Source organism: Rhodofomes roseus (genome assembly GCF_022264815.1).
Source record: "Rhodofomes roseus strain CIRM-BRFM 1785 chromosome Unknown C8Q71scaffold_1, whole genome shotgun sequence".
Classification (NCBI taxonomy): domain Eukaryota; kingdom Fungi; phylum Basidiomycota; class Agaricomycetes; order Polyporales; family Fomitopsidaceae; genus Rhodofomes; species Rhodofomes roseus.
In genome coordinates this window covers 1796807-1809004 of record NW_025952957.1, presented here as the reverse complement: position 1 = coordinate 1809004, position 12198 = coordinate 1796807, and the positions used below count along the sequence as shown (strand labels likewise).

At 57.8% G+C, this 12198-nt stretch overlaps 6 protein-coding genes and 1 non-coding gene across 7 annotated transcripts; 4 read left to right on the top strand and 3 right to left on the bottom strand.

Annotated features, from left to right (window-relative positions):
- The first annotated feature begins 43 nt into the window (after positions 1-43).
- On the top strand, positions 44-1131 carry C8Q71DRAFT_32087 (U1 small nuclear ribonucleoprotein C). The gene is made up of 6 exons (XM_047917793.1): positions 44-127; positions 179-230; positions 285-344; positions 398-574; positions 628-741; positions 808-1131. The coding sequence occupies exons 1-6, from the start codon at positions 122-124 to the stop codon at positions 993-995; spliced, it is 597 nt and encodes a 198-aa protein (XP_047784952.1). The 5' UTR covers positions 44-121; the 3' UTR covers positions 996-1131.
- A 136-nt stretch (positions 1132-1267) lies between these two features.
- On the bottom strand, positions 1268-2606 carry C8Q71DRAFT_866109 (uncharacterized protein; the record flags this gene model as incomplete). Its single annotated transcript, XM_047928279.1, has 3 exons — positions 1268-1704; positions 1764-1958; positions 2006-2606. 3 exons carry the CDS (start codon positions 2604-2606, stop codon positions 1268-1270), a joined length of 1233 nt encoding a protein of 410 aa, XP_047784951.1.
- A 73-nt stretch (positions 2607-2679) lies between these two features.
- Positions 2680-4313, top strand: C8Q71DRAFT_731448 (DHBP synthase RibB-like alpha/beta domain-containing protein). Its single transcript, XM_047922180.1, has 2 exons — positions 2680-4158; positions 4214-4313. The coding sequence occupies exon 1, from the start codon at positions 2874-2876 to the stop codon at positions 4137-4139; it is 1266 nt and encodes a 421-aa protein (XP_047784950.1). The 5' UTR covers positions 2680-2873; the 3' UTR covers positions 4140-4158; positions 4214-4313.
- Positions 4314-4645: 332 nt separating this feature from the next.
- C8Q71DRAFT_903239 (uncharacterized protein) lies at positions 4646-6473 on the top strand. Its single transcript, XM_047928812.1, has 2 exons — positions 4646-5013; positions 5072-6473. Exons 1-2 carry the CDS (start codon positions 4956-4958, stop codon positions 6211-6213), a joined length of 1200 nt encoding a protein of 399 aa, XP_047784949.1. The 5' UTR covers positions 4646-4955; the 3' UTR covers positions 6214-6473.
- C8Q71DRAFT_731444 (ATP-dependent rRNA helicase RRP3) lies at positions 6474-9081 on the top strand. The gene is made up of 6 exons (XM_047922179.1): positions 6474-7140; positions 7199-7322; positions 7370-7580; positions 7631-7821; positions 7879-8557; positions 8621-9081. Exons 1-6 carry the CDS (start codon positions 6633-6635, stop codon positions 8714-8716), a joined length of 1809 nt encoding a protein of 602 aa, XP_047784948.1. The 5' UTR covers positions 6474-6632; the 3' UTR covers positions 8717-9081.
- Positions 9082-9114: 33 nt separating this feature from the next.
- On the bottom strand, positions 9115-9193 carry C8Q71DRAFT_t2. The gene has a single exon. It is a non-coding gene; the product is annotated as a tRNA-Arg (tRNA).
- Positions 9194-10167: 974 nt separating this feature from the next.
- C8Q71DRAFT_31639 (uncharacterized protein) lies at positions 10168-11643 on the bottom strand. The gene is made up of 4 exons (XM_047917756.1): positions 11424-11643; positions 10539-11313; positions 10354-10478; positions 10168-10265 (listed from the first exon to the last, which is right to left on the bottom strand). The coding sequence occupies exons 1-4, from the start codon at positions 11562-11564 to the stop codon at positions 10254-10256; spliced, it is 1053 nt and encodes a 350-aa protein (XP_047784947.1). The 5' UTR covers positions 11565-11643; the 3' UTR covers positions 10168-10253.
- Positions 11644-12198: the final 555 nt, after the last annotated feature.

Genomic DNA, 12198 nt, shown 5'->3' with positions numbered 1-12198 from the left:
CGTTGGAACGAGACACGGTATCACGTGGTGCTTCATTGAGACTCCGCTGCGAGCGCCGTAGATTCGTCGGGCGTCCCACACACTTTGCTTGACCGCGACGCTCACGTCTTGAAGATAGGAAATGCCGGTACGTACTTCACGGATTGCGTATCCTGACCATGCTGATGCCCTTGTTCAGAAACACTACTGTGACTACTGTGATGTCTTCTTGACCCATGACTCGGCCTCTGGTGAGTACTCATACCTTCCTTCTCTAACGTTGCTATTTGCTCACTGCTACGCAGTGCGCAAAGCGCACAATAGTGGTCGGAACCATCTCGCAAATGTTAGGGACTACTATGCATGTGAGCACAATCCATGTCCTGTGTACGACTTAGCCACTGACATCATGACGCAGCACTCGGCCATGACAAGGCGCAGAGCATCATCGACCAGATCACTGCATCGTACGAATCCAGTGGCGGACCTCCTCCCGGTGGGTTCGGCTTCGGTCCCCAGCATCTAGCACCCCCCGGGCCCTTTGGTGGGCCTCCGATGGGATTCGGAGGCCCTGGATTCGGAGGTCCCCCTGGCAGTGAGTCTCCTGCCGACTTACTTTCACCGGCTCATACTCACGCACATATTTAGTGCGCCCTCCCTTCCCGCCACCTGGTATGATGGGTCCTCCAGGTGCGCCCCCTTTCCCGCCGAATGGTCAGATGCCTCCTCCTGGTATGGGTCCTCCAGGTATGCCGCCTCCAGGTATGGGTGCTTCTGGTGCGTTGCATCGTGCCATCCTGAATGCTCACTCATTTTGACCCTCAATAGGTATGCCACCGTTCCCGCCAAATGGTGCGGGTGGCGCCCCGCCATTCCCTCCTAACGGGCCGCCCGGTCAATTCAACAACTCACCAAACGGACCGCCTAATGGTGCGCCTCCTTTACAAGGCCCACAGAATGGTGGTCTGCCCCCCGGCGCCATTCATCCTGACAGGCTGAGGATGATGGGACAGTGAGACGCCCAAGCACTTCTGTCTATGTTGCATGTACATACTTCCCATAACGCTTCGGTATGTTTCGCTAGGTCGTTGTCTTTGTTATGTGAACACGCTGCTCGTTACTCCATGACATGTATTCTCCAATACAAAGACTGGATGGTTCAATGGGTTTGATTGATGTCCGGTGGACAGTCATTCAACGATAGAGGTGCTCGCGAGTGTCTGTACAAAACCCGCAAACCTCGTACCTACCTAGGCTACTTAACGACAAGTCTTGGTGCTCTCCGGTATTACAGGGTGTCACTCACTGTCACCAATTCGCCGCTATCATCCGACCGACAGAACACCACCGCGGAAGCCATCACTTCAACGCGCATCCCCGCTGCGATCGTTTGTGTCAGTCGCTCCTGGAGAGGCTGTATGACGTTGAGTCCAACTTCATCTATATGCACACCGTTGAAGATTTCGAAGGTGATGGTCAATGAGGGACATCTCATGTGGAGAGCCGCAAGAGTTTGGTCCAGATGTGGCCAGTCAACGTGGGCCCAGTCCTCGGGACAATCCTGCACCTCGAAAAGCATGTGGACATTGCGTAGGTGGCCCGACGTGAGTTCTGCGTAAAAGACGTGCAACGCGCCGAAATACATATCGTCGGCAGCGAAGCCGAAGTCGAAGCGCAAAGTCGTGAGCCGTTGATGTCGGGAAAGGTCGAGGTCTCCCAGCCATTCTAACCTCCCGGGATGCAGGTCAGTAACGTCGGCCAACATGAACGTGAGGCTGACTCACCGGCATCAGGGAGTACTACACTGAGGGACTCTAAGGTAGTCTCCGACTTCCGCAGCACCTCCTTCAGTAGGTGAGTATCACTGACCAAACGCCTTTCAAGTGACTTCGACATCCATATCACTTCATGGAAGCTCCCTTCGAACGGAGGTGAGAGTAAAGATTCCAAGATCCTCGCAAGCGCAGCCGGCGAGCTCGCTAAAAAAAATCAGCCCTCAATGTCCGGATGTGTTGGCCGAGTGCACCAGCGCGCTGCGAGTTCACCGAGGTGCTGCGATTGTCTGGCAACGAGTCTCTGAATTTGAAGAGGACTGAGAGATCCAGCCAGGAGAGTCGAGGGAAGATGGATATGAGAAGGGTGAGTTCGTCTGGCGAATGTAACTCCAAGGACTCGATGAACAGCTTCTTGAGCGTCGGGCACGGGAAGAACGCAGCCATCGCCTCCCGCAAGCTTTCATCACCTGCCTCCGCGCGTAACAGGTGAATGAAGCCTTCCCAGTCGAAGCCATTCACCCGTAGACAGGTGAGGTTACGCAGGTCACGTAGTATCCTGCACAACAGCTCGAAACGCCAGCGGTTTCGGCGAAGTCGCCTCCGGCTCATGAGACTCATATCGGGGAGCTTGAATTCGCGAACGTAGTCGGCAATCCTTGTGTGAGTCTGCGCGGAGGATTCTAGGGCATCGAGGAAACGAAGGCAGTCCGACACCCGTACGAGGACGACGCATCTGGTAGCGGGAAGCCAACCTTGGCATGTAAGGCTGCAGGCCCTGAGTGCATGGATGTCGTTGTGGAGATGGTCGATTATATGTTCATGTAGCTCGAGCGGTTGCGAGTGCGGTGACATGGGACAAGTAGCATAGGCGCGCACATGCAGCGAGGCACGTCCGGACCCCGGTCCCGGTTCTAGCTTTGCCATAGTTTGTGGCTGAGTGCGAGCAGCCTGCAGCCAACTTCGAGCCAGTCTCCTGCCGCTGCAGAAGGCCTTCCCACCTAAGGCCGCAAGAATATCGAACAGTGATGAATCTGCAGCAGGTGAGGTATTGTCTATCGATGCTGCACAGACTGACTCAGGCCAGCTGTCCGCTGCCTAGCTGCATACGCACGACTCCGAATGAGAGGCCTGCTAAGTCGACTCAGCGTTAGAAAGCGCTGGCCATTACTTTCATCGACGACAAAGATGGCGTTCTCTACCGAGGTCGTGCGTTGCGACCCGGCTTGCATCTCCTTCGATGCTGCAGGAAAGCCGGTGGTATCATCCCAGAAGACCTCGGAAGCGCTCTTCCGCGCAGCCAGGCTGCTCAATGACAAGCAGACAGTAGCCTTTCCGACCGAGACGGTGTATGGATTGGGCGCGGATGCATTGGATGCTGCGGCGTCCTCAAAAATCTATGCAGCCAAGGGACGTCCTCCAGACAACCCGCTGATCGTCCATGTCTCGTCACGCGAGATGCTGCAGAGGCTCCTTCCCGTGTCATACGCTATCCCTCCCATCTATGAAATCCTCATCCGACATTTCTGGCCCGGACCCCTCACCCTCTTGTTTCCGACCAACCCTGACGTGATTCCTTCCCTCATCACCGCCAACCAACCCACCGTCGCGATCCGGATGCCGTCCCATCCTGTAGCACGAGCTCTCATCGCTCTTGCGGACACCGCCGTCGCAGCACCGAGTGCGAACTCCTCTGGACGGCCAAGTCCAACTCGCGCCGAGCACGTCTTCAAGGATCTGAACGGCAAAATTGCACTTATCCTCGACGGGGGTGCCTGTGATGTTGGCTTGGAGAGTACCGTAGTGGATGGTCTCCATGAAGACGGGAACATCCGAGTACTGCGTCCAGGAGGAGTGACTGTGGAGGGTATTGAGGAAGCACTCCGCGCGGAGTTGGTGGATAGCGCGGCTATCCCGAGGGTCCTCGTCCACCGGCGTGACTTCCGTGATGAGGTGATGGAGCAGGCCCCGACTACGCCTGGGATGAAGTATCGACACTATTCCCCAACTGTGCCCGTCGTCCTGCTGAAGACCTCGCTTCCGCCATCCACGATACAACCCCGAACAGTACAAGCCTTCTTGGACTCGATAGTCAAGGAACGATCTTCTGGCAAGCGGCTGAGTATAGGCCTCATGGCCCCGTCGGATTCGCCGCTGCTTACGAAGATGACTGCATATGACGGCGTGCAATGGGTTCCACATCTACTAGGACGACTATCGGAGCCAGGGATTTCAGCACAACGGCTGTTCGATGGATTACTGACTCTGGACAATGCCGGGGTTGATCTCATAGTTGTAGAGGGTCTCAAGGAGGAAAAGGAAGGATTGGCGTTTATGAACCGAGTCAACAAGGCTGCGGGAGAGACGGTGTGGATAGAAGATGTCTAGGCGTAGGCCAGCACACTAGGTATGTCCGCTGACTCCAACGAAGTACACATTGCTCACGCATGATCGCCGTGCAGATAGATACGACTTACAGTAACGCCAACGTAGACATGTAATGCAAAGCCAATTGTCACCGCTTTCATCGCTGGAACAGTGGTCGTTGCTGGTTTTCCCTCCCAATGTTGTGATCTGCGTCTGCGAAGAACGCCACCATCGAATAGGTGAGCCCCAAGAGCCTGAGCTTTAGTCTGCCACATCCTCGAGTCAACATACCGAAACTTATCCGCCGGTATACTACGAAGTACTACGTTTTGATCACTGCGCCACCCTCTGCTCATTATCATGGTAGGCACTCGCGTCGCTGCCACGGCCTCACTGCGTCAGGGGTCGGCATAGCTGGTATGTGGCTACTCTTAGTGCGGATAGGCTGAGTGGCGTTACCAGGCACAAGACTGAATAGCAACACCCTGTGCCCCGGAGCTTGACACCGCCCTATAATCGACCTACCAAATCAATCGACCTACCAAATCAATCGACCTACCAAATCAATCGACCTACCAAATCAAGCGGACATGCGTTCTCGAAAACGTGGTCGCGGCCCTGACACGCAAATATCCGGGCCACCTACATGCACCCACCAATGAGGTGCTGTAGTTGGGTTTTCGCCCTAGAAGCTGATCTGGAATCTGTGGCCGTGCCACGCTTTGACCCTCGCCCAAAAAGACAGCTGCAGTTGTGGCGCGGAAGTATAAAAGGGCTCTCTTCAGTCGCCGTCAAAGCATCGAACGCCTGCGCCTTTCGTCCTCTAAAGACACCACCATGTCCCATCCGTCCTCTTTGTCTCCATTCACGTCCAAGCTCATCATGGACCCAGATAGTACGTCACTTCTGTTCAATTTCTGTACTGCTTACCGTCTAACCTCCGTCTTTCAAAGGCGCGACCGTGTTCTACCCCACTCCAGCACCGACGCCATCGACATATTACCCCCAAGCCGCCTCCGCAAGCTCCTCATCGCGCTCATCACCCGCGTACATCACTTTCTCAGTCGCACCCGCCCCATCGACCCCCGACATCGAGCCCGTGGCGTCCCCCAACGCCTCGTCCGACCTGCCGCCTGTCTCCCTATCGTCGGTCGCTCAAGAAGCTTTGACTAGGTTCAACATGAGCGTAGAGCTGTGGGAGGCAATTCTCAGGGATGCCGAAGCACATGCTCGCTATCTCTTGCGCGCGCCCGCCGCGACGCTTCCAAGCCCGCCATCGACGCCTGCGCCACAAGCGAAGGCCAAGGCCAAGCATATCCGTAGGCCGGTCAACCGCTGGTTAATCTTCAGGCGCTGCGTCAACTTATCCAAGCACCTCCCCGACCTGCTCAGGAGCGAACAGAGTCATCTTAGCGAAGTCTTCGGGCCCTGCTGGAAATCGCTCCCAAAAGCGCGCCAGCATGTGTTCAAGGAGTGTGCCAACAAGGAGGCCGAGGCGCATCGGAAGATGTACCCCGGGTATACATACCAGCCCACTCGGAAGGCCGAGAAGAAAAGCAAGTCCTGCGGGGACGTCAGCGACGAGAGGGGAGCCAAGGAGTCCGCGCGGGAACGTTACTCCCAGACCGTCGCCGCTGCAGGTTCGTCCTCGTCGAAGAGGAAGGGCAAAGCGAGGGCAACGGCGAGCGAGCGCGGGGTGGCGACGAGCCACGCACAGCATCCTGCCGTAGACCTGCTTCTCGTGCCACCGCCACAGCAGCTGCCCATCCACGCCCCCACGGCAGTGCCACCCACCCTACCTTCGATCAGGTTCCCGACTCCGCAGCCAGTCTATTATCCTGCTGCTTCCACAAGCTGGGCGTACAGCCCCTCAACAATGCCGTCGTGGCAGTTCTCGGAACCGATCCCCACTGTGCCGATAGCGCAGCAGAACTACTGGTACTCTACGCCAGTGTCTCTGCCAGTGCCCTCGGCGCCGATACCAGAACCGGCCCCTGCATCGCTACCGCAAATGTCGATGGAGGACTACTCCAACATGTACTACCCCACATTTAACTCCTTCGACTGGAATTCTTTCGATTCTTTCCAAGCGTAGGCTCGTCAACCATCTAATGTGGCGTGATACCCCCCCAGGCCTCAGGGATGATCCTTGGGTACTGAGTTGTGGCGCATGGATACTATGTTATTCCTATTTCATCAGCTTCGAGTCTACTTACGCATGATACCCGATGATACCCAATGCAATATATCTCCTTTCGTGTCTTCTGTGAGCCTAGTGCGTGAGTCATGGGGAAGCCCGAGGATGCGAGGCGAATGGACGCGCCACCAGTGGATGGTTGTGTTCAAGAAAGACAGGCGCCCACTCAAGCGTCGCGAGCAGCTTTGATCCGCGAAACTCGGGAGGCGACAAGGGGCGATCGAGCGGACCGGAGATTGCCGGCCCACCTTGCGCTTTTCCTCCACTGCACGTCCGATCTGTAGTGCGTTCTCAGTAACACCAGGCTGCCTGCAAGTATGCGCGGAACCAAGCGACACGCACTCACCACAGACGAGCTCATGCGAATGCAGGAGCAGCCCGCCAGGAAGAAGTTCAAGCCATATCCTGCAATCCCTGACGACTCAGATGCGGAAAGCCTCGCCGACGGACGCGGCTCGGCTTCACATTCGCGCTCGGGCGGAAGTTCTGAGTCGGAAGGCAGCGATGGTGATGAGGAGAACGATGGGGAGGCCGATGAAGGGAGCGGAGAAGATAGCGAAGACGCGGAAAGCTCACAAGGAAAGGTGCCACATACATCACAAGCGAATTGGGACGACGCGGACAGCCGCTTCGGCTCTTCCAGAGTCTCCATCACCGCACGCGCCTCAAACCCTGTACAACCCGAAATGCCAAAGCCTGCACGAACCCGTCCGACGAGTTTCGAGTCCTTGGGAATTCCATCGGCGCTCCTCAGTGCTCTCGCAAAGATGTCTATCAGGGCCCCCACGGAGATTCAGGCGGCTTGTATACCACCGCTACTAGCAGGCGAGTCGCCCGTCACTCCACTCTCTGTGGTCCGTGTACTGACTTATGTAACCCCAAGGCAGAGACTGCATAGGCAATGCGAAGACCGGTTCCGGTAAAACAATCGCGTTTGCCCTGCCTATCCTACAGAAGCTCGCCGTTGACCCATATGGTATCTTTGCCCTTGTTCTGACACCTACACGGTACGTTCGCACACACTCCGCATATGCATGGCTAAGTTGTGCCGTAGAGAATTGGCGTTCCAGATTTCGGAACAGTTTGCTGTCCTCGGCTCAGCACTGAGCCTCCGCACCGCCGTAGTAGTCGGTGGCATGGATATGATGGCTCAAGCAATTGAGTTGGGTCATAGGCCACATGTAGTCGTAGCCACTCCTGGTAGAATCGTCGACTTGTTGAAGAGTTGCAGTGGAGAGTGGGACCTGTCGAGAATCAAGTTCTTGGTGAGTTGAGCGCACTCGCGGTAGTCAGTAATCTGACTCACTGGACGCAGGTTCTGGATGAAGCTGACCGTCTGCTCACTCCAACATTCGCCCCGGAATTGTCATATCTCTTCGAGACGCTTCCCAGAGAGCGACAGACATGCCTCTTCACGGCTACCTTGACGCCAGCCGTTGAGACGTTGACAAACGCTCCGCCACGCCCTGGGAAGCAAAAGCCGTTTATTCACCGAATGACAGAATCGTAAGTCGTACAGTCGATACACGTCCCTACGCCGTCACTCACTACGTTCACAACAAGCGTGGAAACCGTCGAGACCCTCCAGCAACACTACATTCTCGTCCCGTCTCAAGTACGCGAATCCTACCTCTTCTACTTGCTCTGCAACCCCCCAGAGTCGACCATCCACCTCCGCCGCGCCCCTCCCGAATCCGTCAAGCCCTCCAAGAACCGTAAATCCACCTTGCATCCCAAGTGGAAAGCGAAGAAGAACAAGCCCACCTCGTCTGACCCGGAGGAGATCGAGCAGCCTCCGCCGACGATCATCTTCTGCCGGCGCCCGCGCACCGCCGCCTACCTCACCTCGCTCCTCCAGACCCTGCACATCCGCGCGACCGCACTGCACTCGCGCCTCACCCAACGCGAGCGGCTCAACTCGCTCTCGCTCTTCCGCGCGAGCGTCGTGCCCGTGCTCGTGTCGACGGACGTCGGCGCGCGTGGCCTCGATATCGAGGACGTCGCGCTCGTCGTGAACTGGGACATGCCGGACGAGCCGGAGGAGTACACGCACCGCGTGGGCCGGACGGCGCGGAAGGGCAAGGGCGGTGTCGCGGTGAGCTTCGTGACGGAGCGCGACGAGGAGCGGGTGGTGAAGGTCGAGGAGCGCATCCGGACGAAGCTGACGGAGATGGCGCTGCCGGAGGGGAAGGTCCTCGATAATCTGAACGCGGTGTCGACGGCGAAGCGGCTCGCGAACATGGTGAGGACGTTGCGTGTGCTCCTGTTTGGAACGATCAACTCACGTACGAGCGCGGCCACTCAGGAACTGCACGATTCCGACTTTGGGAAGCGCGAGGAGATCCATAAGATCAAGCGCGCGAAGAGGCGAGCGGATGTCGAGGCCTCACGCGCCGAGTGACGGGCACGCGCGTGGGCGATATGGCAGTTCCTGTCCTAGAGCTGCATGCATGCTGCCATACTGGGTGCTGTCAACCCCGCCAAGTCGTCGATCTCACGTCCCTAGCATGTCCCGATACAGTATATTATGTGTACGTATTATCTGAACATGTCCATGGAGCCAGTCTCCTCCCCACCCACTCAGGCGAGGTAGGGGGCCCCGTGTCGATAGTTTCTGCAATGTTACTGTACGTATCGCCCGTCAGCCACAATCCCGCCACCTACATTTGATTGCCGCCCGCAATGCGCCCCCTCATCTGCGCCCATTGCAAACTCCACAATCGTAATCCCCTCCGGTTGCAGAGATGTGAGGGGAGTAAGGACATCATGATCATAATGAAAAATGAGAAGCGAAAAAGATGACCACCGCAGGGGTCGAACCTGCAATCTCCTGATTACCTAATCGTAGTCAGACGCGATGCCATTTCGCCAGGCGGCCATGTCAATCATACAAAATGTTGATATATTATCCGCTCACAACCCATATGCGAACGTTATTGCCTCGCACCTCCCCCTCTCCTCGTAATCTCCCGACCAGAGAATGAGACCGTCCTTCGAGTTTCAACAGCTGAAAAATCACCAGTGTCTCGCTGGACTGAACGACACTTCGACACTTCGCACTGTACTGTCCATCGACACGGGGCCCCCTAAGTTATCACCTCCCTCAGCGGTTGGGTAAGAGACTGCCATGGAGCCAAATCCACGTCGAGCCACAATAGTTGTCTCGGAATGACGTCAACGCATACAGCCAAGTACACTAGCGCGGGGAGCGTGTATGTAGGCCCAGCGCGGGCAGTACGAGTGCGTAGTATACGATTATCCTGGACCGTAACCATAACCTCTGAGAAGAATGCATGCCACGGCCGGCCAGACGAGCTGAACCGGACGCATCGCACGAAAACCAACACAGAGCATAAAAGACTGTCTATTTACTAGAAAAGAGTCCAAAGGCGGGAACTACTGTACAGACAAGGTTTATGGAGAACGGCCAAACACGACGCGAGCGAAGCGCGGATGATGTACACACAACCTAGTTTCCAGTGCAGACGGGAACTTGCGAACAGAGAGTCGATGATGCGGTGACTAGTGGTACATTGGAGCTGATGGTCGTTGCGAGTCCGATTGAAGGCCGGGAGAGGGGGACGAAGGGTAGACGAGGGAATGGGGAATGGGGGACGGGGGACGGGGGACGGGGGGACGGGACGGGGATGCGTGTATGGCCCCGTCTCCCCGCTGCAAGTCTCCTCCGCTTGCGTGGGGTGCGTTTTGTGGTTATTTGCAGAGTATCGGGCAAGTCGTTATTCGTGTGCGGTTGCTTTAGAAAGTAATAAGTTAAGCTCTATGGTGGGGCCTATCGGCTCCAATTTGGCACGGACGCAGACACGCCCACCAGGCCCCAGGAGGCTGGCAGGCGATCGAACAGCGACCGAAAAGGGCGGCTCGGTGGCAGCACGCGGGGGCAATTGCAGGCCGCCTCGTTGTGCGCGCACATGACGTCACTATATCGTCCTCTGTGCGTAGTACGCGAGTCAGTACGCGCATCATGAATACGCCGTCCCCGCATAAAAGGGCGCGGCGCACGCAGGGGCGCAAACGCACCTTCACGATCGACCACTGCACGACAAGCTGCTTGATGCGCTCCGCCAAGTTCTTCTTGCACACCTCGCACGAGAGATGCTCTCCCAGCGGGCACAACGCCGACTCCATTGTGCTCGTCGACAAATCTGCGGTGGAGATGTAAGTGCCCATCTATAATACGCGTGAAGAGCCTGATATGAACGTACCCGGTCGAGCATCCCATGCCAGATAGGCCGAGGCCAACGCCCATGCGCGCGTCAGTTTCTTCTGCTCCGTGAAGTCGCAGCCCGCCGTCGGCGCATGCGGGTGCGGAGGCGGCAGCAAGAGACGCTTGAGCGCGTCAATGCGCCCCAGGTGCAAGAAGAAGAACCGCCTTAGGTACAGCGGGCCCATCCGCGCGGCGTGCTCATCCGATAGGTTCGCCAACTGGAAGCCCAGCAAGTGCGCAGAAGCTGGCACAGCCAGTTCGAACAGATCGTAATGCCCCGCGAGCGCGTAGACGTCGATCGGCGCGATCGGTGCGTACGCGAGGATCAGCGCATATAGCGGCGTGGTCGGCGCACAATGACGCGCCACGGGTATACCGTACTGGGCAAGCCCGTCCACCGCAGCGGAGAGCGTGTCGAGCGAGGGGGAGTAGTGCGCGCACGAAAGGCTGTAGATGCAGTGGAGCATGATGTTGAGGATGGTCGCGTGCTCGGGGAGAGGGATGATCGGCCCGAGGTCCTCAGAAAGACCGAGGACCTTGAGTGCGGGGTGCGGTCCCTTCGTCGGCTTCATGGGCAGGAGCCCGCGGAAGCCATTCTCAGAGGCGCTGAGGACCTGGTGTGAGTGGACGTAAAAGAATACGGCGTCCGAGGAAAGGAGGATGAGGTCGGGTGGAAGAGGGTTAAGGTTGGCGGCGGGGAAGAATGTCGTCGAGACGGAGACAACGGCATTTATCTCCGCGTTGACCTCACCAGGCGAGCCCTGATTCGAGGCCTGGCACGCATAGCAGCGCGGATTGCGTAAGATTCGGGATGAAGTGGAGCCATCGCGGAGAGACGAGGGGTTGTTAGTCGGTTGGAGAGATGGACTGTGGTGATGCTTACCGGCGGGGTAGGCACCTGAGAAGGGGGGTGGGAGGCGTTAACGGAAGCCATTTCCGAGATGGGCTTCTCAGGAACAGACGCGGAGGCGTCAAGAGGGTCGGCGACAAACTGGAAGACTTGATCCCATTCCTGAGTCTCCATCGTGGCAAGTGGGCAGTGGGGTATGGATGAGAAGTGTACGAGGGGGGCTCTGGCTACGTTGAAGACGCGTCGCCGATGCTGATATGCAGCGGGCCAAAGCTGTGGCAGCACCAGGGGCGGCGGGCCTTGGGCAGGCTAGGCCGATTACCAGGTGGCGGTCAGATATGAGGCTGTAAGGCGGGGCGTCAGCGCGAGGACGATTGCAGGGATAACGAAGGCGATGGGCGGAGGTGCGACTGTGGTGGTTGGGTACGAGGGGCAACGGAGAGGCGTTCGCGCGGAAAAGGACTCACAACGGACAAGGCAGGCGAGGGCAGCTGGCAGCGAAGGGGAGGGTGTATGCGTGTGTATTGGGTCCGAGCGGTGTATAAGGGCGGCGGGTCTGGGCGAGCATCCTGATTCCTTCCACGCGCACCGTCCGATTGGCACACCCGGCAGGTTGGTGACGGCTGGTGCCACTGCTGCCCGTCCCGTGCTTCGCCGCTCCCTCCCTGCATCCCCCCGCGCGTCCGGCCTTGACGCGTCGCTGCCCCGCGGTGGCCCCGCGCCCCTCGCAGCCCGACGCGTGCGCCCAAGTCGCTGAGGGACGCAGCCACGGGTGGGGGGCAGAGTCGCCGAGCAGTTGCCGCGGTGG